The sequence below is a fragment of the Giraffa tippelskirchi genome, chromosome 12 (assembly GCF_054371585.1).
Source record: "Giraffa tippelskirchi isolate mGirTip1 chromosome 12, T2T-mGirTip1v1.2.pri, whole genome shotgun sequence".
NCBI classification, from domain to species: Eukaryota; Metazoa; Chordata; class Mammalia; order Artiodactyla; family Giraffidae; genus Giraffa; species Giraffa tippelskirchi.
Window position 1 is genome coordinate 1180141 of NC_137286.1, and position 12689 is coordinate 1192829.

Consider the following 12689-nt stretch of genomic DNA (forward strand, 5'->3'; position numbering starts at 1 on the left):
GGGGGTGAGGCTGCTCCTCCCTACCGTGAATGAGCGGTGCTGAGCCTCTCTTCACGTGCTCGCCGGGGTCATGGTCTGCAGGTGGACGTGGGGCCGGAGGCTCAGGACTCGATCGGAGGTGACCCCTGAGGAGGGGCCGACCGCCGACCAGGGGCTTGTGCCACGCTCACGGGGCTGAGCCAGGGTGGCCTCTGAATGTTCTCAGCTCAGAAGACCCGGGACTCACTTGTGACCCCCCTTCTGAGACCTAACACCTCCTCGCAGCCCTCAGCCTTCCTGCTCCCGGGGTCCCAGGCTCTGCCCATGGCGGCAAACCCTGCCCTGGCCCAGCCCCTAGAACCGCGGTCACTGGACCCTCCAGCTGGCCAGTATCCTGGCTGCCCGCTCCAGCGCACCTCTCCGCTTTGCCAGGTTCTCCGGGAGCCGGGGCTGCCCGCCCGCGGGCTCCTCCTGGGCCGCAGTGCTGCAGGGGTCCGTGTGTGGGAACTGGCCCGCAGCCCGCCTGTCCACCTCCTCCCTCAGGGCCCACGGGCCACACCCCCGGCCAGAACCCAGCCCCAACTCCGGGATGGCAGTGTGTCTGGCAGCCTTTCAGGGACGGTCTGTGACTCGGCCCACCCCCGAGAGCTCAGGGTGCTGCGTGTGGAGTCGGCGGGTCACAGGCCCCAGGAGCGCCGCCAAGTGAGTCCCCTCGTCCAAATATAAATGATTTATTATCTTCGGTCGTCAGGAGCACAAAATACAAAAGAGAAAAGGCACCCTCCCTGGTTCCTCAGTCGACGTGGTAAGGCAGTCCCGGCGGCGGTCCGCTCCTGGGCTCAGGCCTCGAACATGGCGCAGCTGGAGCACAGCACTTTCTCGTGAAGGTCGCCCCCGTAGCTGAGAGACCGCGGAGGGGAGAGGGGCTGGCGTTAGGGCTGAGTCCCTGTGAGCTGCGTACCCGCCCGGCCCAGACGGAGTCAGTCACGAGGAGGTCCTGCGCCCCAGGCGGCCGAGCCCCCACGGCCAGGCCCCCGGAGACGGACACCCCGAGGGAGGCGGCTGGGGGCCCGGGGCGAGGCCGGAGTGCAGATCCCACTGACAAGGGGTGCCCCGAGGAGACCCCCTCAGCCCCCAAACAGCAGCCCCGGAGGATGTCCACCCACGGGGGTGATGGTGGACGTATGGGGCGCTCGCTGGAGCGGCCCCGGGCAGGCCCCAGCCGTGTGGCAAGCTGACTGGCCCCCAATGGCGCCAGTGGGGTAGGGAAGAGGCAATGCAGCGAACAGCAGGAAACCACCCTGGAGAAGGAGCTGATGGGCCGGGAGGCAGCAGCTGCCCCAGGCGGGCGCCAAGCGTCCGTGCTCAGGAGCCCAGGCCCGGCTCTCAGCAGCAGCCTGGCCCACAGCCCCGCTGGAGCCGGGGGCTGAGGGGTCACCAGGCGCCGGCAGCATGCCCGCTTCCAGCGCCCACGCTGCTGCTCGCAGGCCAAGGCCTGGCCTCCAGGGGGACCTGGAGCAAGTCAGCTGTTCATCACACTGGGCAGGGCGCCCGGCCCGTCACGGACACGAGACGCAGGCAGGTGAGCAGTGGGCTCTGGGGGTGTTTGGGGACCAGGCAGCTGGGGGAGGTGGGAGGACAAGGAAGCCTGCTCTCACTCCACGGGGGGGGAGCCCCCCCAGGGCCTGCTCTCACTCCAGGGGAGCCCCCCCAGGGCCCGCCCTCACTCCACCAGGGGAGCCCCCCCAGGGCCCGCCCTCACTCCACCAGGGGAGCCTCCCCCCAGGGCCCGCTCTCACTCCACCAGGGGAGCCCCCCCAGGGCCCGCCCTCACTCCACGGGGGGAGCCCCCCCAGGGCCCGCTCTCACTCCACCAGGGGAGCCCCCCCCAGGGCCCGCCCTCACTCCACGCGGGGAGCCCCCCCAGGGCCCGCCCTCACTCCACCGGGGGAGCCTCCCCCCAGGGCCCGCTCTCACTCCACCAGGGGAGCCCCCCCAGGGCCCGCTCTCACTCCACCAGGGGAGCCCCCCCAGGGCCCGCCCTCACTCCACGGGGGGAGCCCCCCCCAGGGCCCGCTCTCACTCCACCAGGGGAGCCCCCCCCAGGGCCCGCTCTCACTCCACGGGGGGAGCCCCCCCAGGGCCCGCCCTCACTCCACGGGGGGAGCCCCCCCAGGGCCCGCCCTCACTCCACCGGGGGAGCCTCCCCCCAGGGCCCGCCCTCACTCCACCAGGGGAGCCCCCCCAGGGCCCGCCCTCACTCCACCGGGGGAGCCTCCCCCCAGGGCCCGCTCTCACTCCACGGGGGGAGCCCCCCCAGGGCCCGCTCTCACTCCACGGGGGGAGCCCCCCCAGGGCCCGCTCTCACTCCACCAGGGGAGCCCCCCCAGGGCCCGCCCTCACTCCACGGGGGGAGCCCCCCCAGGGCCCGCCCTCACTCCACGGGGGGAGCCCCCCCAGGGCCCGCTCTCACTCCACGGGGGGAGCCCCCCCAGGGCCCGCCCTCACTCCACGGGGGGAGCCCCCCCAGGGCCCGCTCTCACTCCACGAGGGCACACAGGGCGCAGGCCACGGCTCCGCAGCTGCAGCAGGTGTGCACGCAGCGCGCACACAGGGCCCGCTCACACTGGCCGCACACTGCCTTCCCGTCCACGGCCCGCACACACGACGAGCACGCTCCCGATGCCGCCCCAGCCGGGTCTGTGTGGAAGAAACACCGGTCAGCCCAACAGTGACAGGGAGCCCTGGGGCTGGGGGCCACCTCTCGCCCCCCAGAGGACAGCAGGCCACCCTCCTCCAGCGCCCAACCCACCCCTAGTCAACCTGTGCAGAAGTGTGGCGCTTGGACCCGTTCACCAGGGGGAGATCCCCGCTGGCTTCCATGAGGCCCACCTGCAACTCTCACCACCCAGAGGTCGGAACCCTGGGCCAGCTCTTCCCCTGACCACCTGCAGCAGAACTTGCCAGGCCTTCATCCCCCGCCCGTCTCACAGCTGGGTCTCAAAGTGCGGTCCCCGTGTCCTGGCTTAACACAGGGGGGCTCCTGGGCCCCAGGGGGTGGGAGTTTTTAGCCAGTGACGCACGTGACTGTCTGAAGCTACAGCACCCTGCAGAGGGATGCAGATGAGAGCTACAGGTGGGAAGCAGGCAGGACACCCACGAGAGCCACCCAGAGGGGTGTCTGTTCCTTTCTGATCGAACAGTTAGAGCTGCTCACAGCTCCCACACGTCAGAGAGGGCAGTGCCTCCTGCAGTGGGAGCCTCCAGGCATTCGCCCCGCTCTCGCGTCAGACTCACGCCAGCCCAGGAGGAAGAGCCCCCGCCCCATCCTGTCTGCAGCAGAGACCTGGGAAGTGGCTGTGTCGGCCTTACTCACCAGCCTCTGAGGCCTGCGCTCGACTCCGGGTCAGCCGGCCGTCGGGCCCAATCAGCATCTGCCCGCGCGCGGCCCGAGGGGCTTCTGTGGGGCCGGGCCTCGGGGACTCTGGCGTGTGGACGATGGCGCAGCCTTCCTCCCACGCAGGATCCATGCACGCCTGAGCTCCGCGGAAGAGGAGCTGCCTGGTCTTCTCTGGGGAGGACAAGCATTGCACGCTTACACCCCTGTGGTGTGGAAGCCCCTGCGCGGCCGCCTGTCCCCAGAGCCGTGTGTGCTGAGACCTCCTCTGAGCAGTCTTCCAGCTACCCGGGACCAAGCTGCTCCAGGCTGTCCTCCTGCCCGGGCTCAGCAGGCACCTCCTCCAGCCAGGTTCTGCACCCTGCAGCCCCACTTGGGCTCCCCATCCCCTCACTCTGCTCATTTTTCACAATGTGTCGCCTTACCTCCTCTCCGTTCATCTCCTCCCCAGAACCCACAAGCAGGCCTCCTTTGACAGAGGAAGCTCTGCACTGTGGATCACCAACTAAAGCACTGCAAGAGACTCAGCTGAGCCTGCAACCCCAGGCCTGCAACCTTTCGGCTGCTGCAGAACTGCTGGCAAAAGGCACAGCCACAACTGGCTCCTGACAAGGTACCCCAGAACTCTCCAGACCTCTGCGGGACCCGGACATCTCCCCAGCCCTGAGCAGCAGCTTTCCATCAGGGTACTATGGACTTCGGCAAAGTCAAATGCTAGGCGCCAGCCCCAGGCATGCCCTGTGGTTGTCTCCCCTGTCCCAACAGAGCCAGAGCGGAGACCTTAGAAGCTGCTGGCGTTGGGTGATATGGACAGAAACACACTGATAACTGAAGTGATGACAGCCTGCCACACCCAGCTCCTCCTCCTCCAGTCTCCCCCTTCATAACGGGATGGGACTGGGGGCGGGGGGGAGGTCATGTGGTGAGGCTAGCACTTGTCTTCAAGGGCCTGTGGCCAGTTCAACATAAAGAGGCCAGAATTAAAGACTTGGAAATCATTACACGAGTTTACACAAGCCTCACGATGTCCTGCCCTTCTCAGAGAACGTCCAGGGAGCCTAGCACTCCCTCCCCGACAGGCCCTGCATGGGACAAGCTCTGCAAATGCTCCAGGACATCATGGTCAAGAGCTAGACTGACCTGTGTGTGTGTGCTAGTCGCTCAGTCGTGTCTGACTCTTTGCGACCCCCTGGACTGTAGCCCGCCAGGCTCCTCTGTCCATGGAATTCTCCAGGCAAGAATACTGGAGTGGGTTGCCATGCCCTCCTCCTGGGGATCTTCCCAACCCAGGGATCGAACCCAGGTCTCCCTCATTGCAGGAGAATTCTTTACTGTCTGAGCCACCAGGGTACCCCTTTCTTCTGTTTGCAGTGTTTCCGTTTTTGAAATGTCCTGAGAGAGCGACAATTGCAGTTTGGCCCAAGTACCCTAGGCTTCGCTCATTTACATCACCAGCTAATCCCTCCAAAGTCGTGATCAGTATTATCAATGCACTCAAAACTGTGCATGAGGAAGTCAGAGGAGAAGGCTTAGGTCAGGGCCCTCACATCTCTCCAACCGGACAGTCCAGCCACGCTGAGCGGGACAGTACACTCCAGCTCCCTGGTTTTTGCACAGGCTGTTCCCTCTGTCAGGAATTTCCTTCCTTTCCCTCTCTGTCTGCCTAACCCCGCAGGATCTGGCTTTGACTCTGTTCCTCCAGGAGACCTGACAGCCTGCAGGTGGTCCTTCGGTGACCCGTGCCTGTCCCTCTGGAGAGTCCTCCTTCGACTGGCCTCCCAGCAGACGGGAGGCAGGGTCACCCGCAGCGGCACCGCCTGGCAAGGAGGGCGCGCTCCATACAAGCCTCTCGGGTTAAAAGGGGTGCCTCTGCCGGCTTTCCCACCGGGACGAGTCTCGGGAGGCGGGACACGAAGGCCTCTCGCTGGGCTGGTCAGATCAGAGCGGGCTCCTGTGAGTCCAGTATTCCCGCAGGATCGAGCCCCGACTCGGCCCCAAGCAGAAGCCGTCCATTTCGGGAGGTGGGGAAGGGGCAGGTCGTGGACGCGGGAGCATTCACGCCGTCCTACTCACAGCTCCTAAGCCCGGTCAGACGGCGGGCAACACGGGCCCCGGCTTCAGGGGGCGCGGCCAGCGGGGACACCCCCCCGCCCAGCGCCGCTTCGCCGCACTCACCGAAAATCTCTCGCGTGAGGCGTTCGGCGCACACACCGCGACTCAGCTCTCTCTGGCCGACACGCACTTTGAGTTGTAGCGGGGCCGCATCGGCGAAGGGGCAGCCCCGCTTGGGCATGGCCGCAGCCCGGAGCGGCTCCGCCTGGCCGCCGCGCCTCTCTTGCCTGTGACGTCACAGCAGCGCGCCAACCCGGCGCGGAGCGGGGGCGGGACTAGTACGCGGCGCGACACGGGATAGGCCTGGGAAGAAGATGGGGCGGGGCTCGCGTGCGGCGCGACGCGGGATAGGCCCAGGGCGAGGGAGGGGGAGGGGCTCTTGCTCTGGGAGGCGGGACTCAGAGGCGCGGGAAAGTCCGGGGAGAGGTCAAGGGTCAGAGCGGGAGCTCCTCGGGCAAGGAAATAGGAAGGCGGTGTGGTGCGAAAGCGCCGCGGGATAGGCTGGGGACTACGTGGGGGCGGGACTCGTAAGACATGCTGCCCGTGATAGGCCAGAGACGACTTGGGGGCGGGACTCGTCTGAGGGGGCGAGACTCGTATGAGGCGGCGCGAAAAAGGCGAGCGTATTGGCTGTTTTTTGGTCCTCGAACAACTCTTTCTTTTTTTAAAAAAAAAAAATTAATTTATTTTTTTTTAATTTTTATTTATTTATTTATTTATTTTTTAATTGAAGGATAATTGCTTTACAGAATTTCGTTGTTTTCTGTTAAACATCAACATGAATCAGGCATAGGTATAACTCTGGAAACTCGTTATATGTCTTCCTTTAAATCACCAGTGGTCTGAGGAGGATTCACTTTTTTGTATTTATTTTTATTTATTTTTTTTTTTTTGGAGAAGGAAATGGCAAACCACTCCAGTATTCTTGCCTGGAGAATCCCATGGACAGAGGAGCCTGGTAGGCTACAGGCCATGGGGTCGCAAAGAGTCGGACACGACTGAGCGACTTCCCTTCCTTTATTTATTTTTAAGCCCAGAGACGTTTTGTACTGGGGTATAGCTGACTAACAGTGCTGTGGAATTTCGGTGAACGGCGAAGGGACTCGGCCGCGCGTGTCCACGAGTCCATCCTCCCCCGGCGCCCCTCCCGTCCGGGCTGGCACCGGAGTCGAGCTCAGGGCCCTGGGCCAACTTTTCTTAGTTTGGAGGAACGTCGCGCCTTCACAAGTGGCGAGTGCCTGACACTGGGCCGTCCTGGGCCCTGCTGCGTCGTTTGGAGCGGGCCTGAGGTGATGTGGGGCTCCGGCCCAGCAGGGAGGCTCCAGCCCCACCCAGGCCTCTGCCGGCTGCCTGCCTGCCTGGCCCTCGCCCTACCTGCTGGCCCAGGGGCCATCCAGCGTCTTCCTCTGGAGCCTGGATTTCTGGCGACCAAGCCGAGGGCCTCAGTCTGACAGGACACGCCCCACATGAGGCACGTCACAGCCCTGGACACTGACCCGCCTAGAAGGGGGCAAGTGGAGAGCTGACGCTCTGAGGGTACAGGCTTCAGCTATAAGGTGGAGCAGTTCCAGGGTTCTAATAATGTACAGCACAGTGGCTATAGTTAACAAGTATTATGTACTTGCAAGTTCCCAAAGGTAGATCCTAAATGTACTCATCATAACAAAAACAGCCAAATGGTAATTATAGGAGGTGAAGGATGTATTATCTCACCTTATCATGGTTTGCAATATGTATGTGTATGAAATCATCACATTGTACACCTTAATGTTATAAAAATGAAGAAACAGAAACCTTGTTTAAAATGGAGTCAGAGGGACTCGCCTAGTGGTCCAGTGGTGAAGATTCCAGGCTCTCAGTGTAGGGGCCTGGCTTTGAGCCCTGGTTGGGGAACTAGATCCCACATGCAACCAAGAGTTCAAGCATGCTGCAACTAAGATCGCGTGTGCTGCAACTAAGGCCCAGCACAGCCAGACAGATAAATCGATATTTAAATAAAACATGATGGAGTCAGAGAGAATTCCCTGGCGGTCCAGGGGTCAGGACTGTGCATTTTCACTGCCAAGGGTTGGTGGTTCAATCCCTGGTCAGGGAACTGAGGTCCCACAAGCGGCATGGTCAAAAATTAAAAAAATAAACTGGAGTCAGGAGGCCAGAAGAGGGAGCAAGCACACCCTGTGTGTGTGCTGTGTGCTCAGCCTTCAGACTCGTTGCGACCCATGGACTGTAGCCTAACAGGCTCCTCTGTCCATGGGATTCTCCAGGCAAGAATCCTGGAGTGGTTCGCCATGCGCTCCTCCAGGGGACTTCCCGACCCAGGAATTAAACCTATATCTCTGGCATCTCCTGCATTGCAGGCAGGTTCTTTACCCACTGAGCCACCTGGGAAGCCAAGCACACCCTGCCACACGACATTAATTGCAGACCCAGTAGGAAGAGAGTACCTTGCGTTACTTTACTAATCGGAGGAGGAAAGAAGAATTTTTCCACTCCTGGCAACAAGCCAGCCAGTGAAAGTCCACTTACATGCCAAACTCTCAGTTTTCACCAGTGGACTCTTTGCTTAGACGGCCCCTCCTAATCCTCCCTTCTCCTCTATTAAAGAATTTCCTCTTCTTTATTCTCCAGACTTGCCTGTGGTTTGCCATAGATTGCATGTTCCAAATTGCAACTCTTGCTGTTTCCGAATAAACCCATTTTGCTGGTCTCTTTCATTGTTGTAGGTCAACAGCGTATAATTAAGGTGTGCATTATATGTGCCAATTACTTGTTCTGTATCAATTATATCTTGATATATGTTGGATCATAGAAAAAGCAAGAGAATTCCAGAAAAACTACTTCTGCTTCACTGACTACACTAAAGCCTTTGGCTCCGTGGATCACAACAAACTGGAAAATTCTTAAAGAGATGGGAATACCAGACCATTCTACCTGCCTCCTGAGAAACCTGTATGCAGGTCAAGAAGCAACAGTTAGAACTGGAAATGGAACAACAGACTGCTTCCAAATAGGGAAAGGAGTACATTAAGGCTGTATATTGTCACCCTGCTTATTTAACTTACATGCATAGTTCAGTTCAGTTCAGTTCAGTCACTCAGTTGTGTCTGACTCTTTGCGACCCCATGGACTGCAGCATGCCAGGCTTCCCTGTCCATCACCAACTCCTGGAGTTTCCTCAAACTCCTGTCCATTGAGTTGGTGATGCCATCCAACCATCTCATCCTCTGTTGTCCCCTTCTCTTCCCTCAATCTTTCCCAGCATCAGGGTCTTTTCCAGTGAGTCAGCTCTTCACATGAGGTGGCCAAAGTATTGGAGTTTCAGCTTCAGCAGCAGTCCTTCCAATGGACATTCAGGACTGATTTCCTTTAGGATGGACTGCTTGGATCTCCTTGCTGTCCATGGGACTCTGATTAGTCTTCTCCAACACCACAGTTTAAAAGCATCAGTTCTTCGGCGCTCAGCTTTCTTTATGGTCCAACTCTCACATCTATACATGACTACTGGAAAAACCATAGCTTTGACTAGACAGACCTTTGTTGGCAAAGTAATGTCTCTGCTTTTTAAGATGCTGTCTAGGTTGGTCCTTCTTCCAAGGAGCAAGCGCCTTTTAATTTCATGGCTGCAGTCACAATCTGCAGTGATTTTGGAGCCCCCCCAAATAAAGTCTGTCACTGTTTCCACTCCCCATCTATTTGCCATGAAGTGATGGGACCAGATGCCATGATCTTAGTTTTCTGAATGTTGAGCTTTAAGCCAACTTTTTCACTCTCCTCTTTCACTGTCATCAAGAGGCTTTTTTAGTAGAGTACATCATGTGAAATGCTGGGCTGGATGAATCACAAGCTGGAATTAAGATTGCCAGGAGAAATATCAACAACCTCAGATATGCAGATGACACCACCCTTATGGCAGAGATTGAAGAGGAACTAAAGAGCCTCTTGATGAAGGTTGAAGAGGAGAGTGAAAAAGATGGCTTAACACTCAACATTCAAAAAACTAAGATCATGGCATGTGGTTCCATCACTTCATGGCAAAGAGATGGGAAAAAAATGGAGACAGTAGCAGATTTTATTTACTTGGGCTCCAAAATCACAGCAGACAGTGAGCACAACCATGAAATTAAAAGATGCTTGCTCCTTGGAAGAAATGCTATGACCAACCTAGACAGTGTATTAAAAAGTAGAGACGTCACTTTGCCAACAAAGGTCCATATAGGCAAAGCTATGGTTTTTCCAGTAGTCATGTATGGATGTGCGAGCTGGACCAGAAAGAAGGCTGAGAATGAAAGAACTGATGCTTTTGAACTGTGGTGCTGGGGAAGACTCCTGAGAGTCCCTTGGGCTGCAAGGAGATCAAATCAGTCAATCCTAAAGGAAATCAACCCTGAATATTCATTGAAAGGACTGATGCTGAAGCTGAAGCTTCAATACTTTGGCGACCTGATGTGAAGAGCTGACTCATTGGAAAAGACTCTGATGCTGGGAAGATTGAGAGGAGGAGAAGGGGGTGACAGAGGATGAGATGGTTGGATGGCGTCACTGATTCAATGGACATGAGTTTTCTCAAACCCCAGGAGATGATGAAGGATAGAGAAGCCTGGCGTGCTGAAGTCTATGGGGTTGCAAAGAGTCAGACACAACTCAGCGACTGAATAAGAACAGCAATCACATGATTGATAATTCTTTTTAAGTCCTTACCTCCAAATACAGTCAGTCTGAGGTGCTAGGAGTTGAGGTGTCCACGTGTGAATTCCAGGGGGACACAATCTAGCCCATAACTGGTGCCACCCTCTGTGCTAGGCCCTCGGGGGTGGTGCTGGGCAGAGCCAACCGAGTCCCTGTCCTCTGGTGGGACAAATGTTACCAAAGGAGAATTATAGGGGGCCGTGGAAGCAGAGTAAGGAGACCTACCTTGCCTGGGGTGGGGGGATACCCCAGGAAAACTGGCTGGCCGGGAACCAAACTCCTGCAAAGCATTTGTGGAATGGTATAATTTGATCTTAGAAAGTTGGGCGTCCTGGAATTGAATACACGTCAGATGAGGAAGGAACATGTTTTGTATTTTCCCAGAAGTGCAGCAAAGTTCCCCTCTGACAAATGCCGAGGGGCAGGGCCAGCCGGAAATGTTTTCGCTAAACTGTTTAATCACAGTTTCCCCCGGGTCCTAAAATTCTGAGTAATTATCATCTCAGTTGTGTAGCACGGTTGTATTACTTTGAGTGACTTTTAGATTGGGAAATAGTTTACTGATAGTGCAGTCGTGTGTACTTACGTCCACTGGAATGCCTGGATGGTCAATGTGTCCAGTTTCACACGTTCCCATGGTGACCCGTGGCCCCTCCCCGCCCCCGGCAGAAGCGATCGTTGCTCTGCATTCCCCCCTGCAGGGTAGGCTCACTCCGCGCTGGCCCTTTCGCGTCTGGCTTTCCCCCTCTACGGGCTGACTCCGAGACCGTCCAGGGCCCCGCGCCCCAGTGGTCTCCTCCTTCTGTTGCTGAGTGCGTTCCGTGTGGAGATGGACCCCAGTTCGTTGACCTGTGGGCAGGCACATGGGCTGTGCCGGGTTTCGGCTCTGATGAAGGCAGCTGCTCTGAACATGCTCATCTAGGGCTTTTTCTGGACATTCATGGGTCAGTGCCTAGCAGTGGAATTGCTCAGTGGCAGGGTAATGATCTTTGACCTTCTGAGCAAAACAGCAGCTTTTCCAAGGGCCTGAAAACACACGTCACGAAGCAACGTCCTCAAATCGCTTTCTTGTCTTTTCCCCACACACTCAGGTGAGACCAGGGTAAGCCCCTCTGCCTGGGGGTCTGCTGGTGCCAAGCAGAGAGGGCACCAGGTGACAACTGCTCAGACCGTCACAGCACCGGATGCTGAGAGAAGGCGGCTAACCTCACCCCCCACTCTCCCATCTCTGGACCACACAAGGCTGAGGATGCCGGCGCCAGGCAAGAATGACGTCCCCTCTAGTTCGGTGTCTTTTCTGTAAAACTTCTGCAGATACTCAGACATTCCGCCTGGGGCTGCCTCCCCAAGACGTGGTCCAGAGCCGGAAGGAAAAAAACAACTTGTACTGGAGTGAAGGATTTAGCGGCAGCTTTCTAACCTAAGTTGCAGGCTGACCTTGCTGAGCCAGGACTGCAGCTTTTTACACAGAACAAAGTGATTTCTCTTTCTTCTGAAAAATGCCTGCTCTGGTTGATTGCCCAGAGAGTGCACCCCTCTGTTGTAGCAGGATGGCATGAGACGGTCATCTGGTCAGGAGAAGCACAGTCCCCGGGGGCAGGGAGGAGAGCTGGGGTCCACCTCCTTCCCTAAGAGCTCACCCTGCCTCCGGGCTCTCTCCTTTCCCCCCCTTGCTCTGTCGTGCAGGGAGATAATTCTCGGGAAACACCAAGGTCAGCTTCTTCTGCTGTTTCTCACTTCTAGCCCTGCTGCCCGAGGAAGCTGGCCCACACATGCGCTCCTGCATTCTTTCAAATCACGGAAGGCCATTCTCGGCACCGTTTGGAAAAGCTCACTAGTGTGTGTGAAGCCATACTCCCAATATGTGGCCTGTTCACCTAATACGCTGTCACAAGAGTCCTGGACTCCAGGGTGCGAGCAGGTGATACCAGGCCCTGCAGAACTTCCTGGGGCTGGCGGGGTCCATGGGAAGCAAGCCGGGTTGGCACCTGCCCGATGTCTGTGAAGCCAGATGGCATCCTCAGCTCTAGAAAGTGAGGATTTAGGCCTGGCAGACTCCGAGTCTCTCCATATGTATAAACCCTTCCCTCTCTGAAATGATACCAAAAGGCCAGTTATTTTTCTAAACTGACCGCACACTCTGAAGCGTTGTTGAAGGAGGCTGCTTGGCTTCCAGTTGAGCACAGACCACAGTAGGGTCTCTGCAGGTTCTGCCAGCTGAGAAGCGTCTTCTTCGCCCAGGGGACACAGGGTGGGGGCAGAGGGCATCCCACTGAAAGGCAGGGGCTGCTGTGTGGGGAAGGGCTCTGGGGTCTAGAGTGAGTCTGCTGAGACGTTCAGTTTTGGAAAACATGCTTCATGCCCGTGGTCTTCCTTCCCTGGGCTGCTCCCATTTTGTTGTCTGAGCAAACAAATGGCTTGGCTTCCTGACACTGGAAATGTGAGTCACCCAGGCCTCTGATGCTGCCGAGTGGTGCCCTTCAGCAGTTAAAAGTCGAAGCAACAGTGACGAAGC

At 57.9% G+C, this 12689-nt stretch overlaps 1 protein-coding gene across 4 annotated transcripts; it reads right to left on the minus strand.

The window, feature by feature from the left end:
• Positions 1-694: 694 nt before the first annotated feature.
• On the minus strand, positions 695-5717 carry SIVA1 (SIVA1 apoptosis inducing factor). 4 transcript variants are annotated; one of them, XR_014071420.1, is made up of 4 exons: positions 5552-5717; positions 3356-3550; positions 2383-2679; positions 695-1705 (listed from the first exon to the last, which is right to left on the minus strand). XR_014071420.1 is itself a non-coding variant. In XM_081550790.1 (4 exons), exons 1-4 carry the CDS (start codon positions 5667-5669, stop codon positions 819-821), a joined length of 531 nt encoding a protein of 176 aa, XP_081406916.1. In that variant the 5' UTR covers positions 5670-5717; the 3' UTR covers positions 695-818. The 4 variants fall into 4 exon arrangements, 2 of the variants coding, with proteins under 2 accessions (XP_081406916.1, XP_081406917.1); XR_014071419.1 differs by having other exon boundaries at positions 695-1636; positions 2292-2679; XM_081550790.1 differs by having other exon boundaries at positions 695-879; positions 2523-2679.
• Between the last annotated feature and the right edge of the window lie 6972 nt (positions 5718-12689).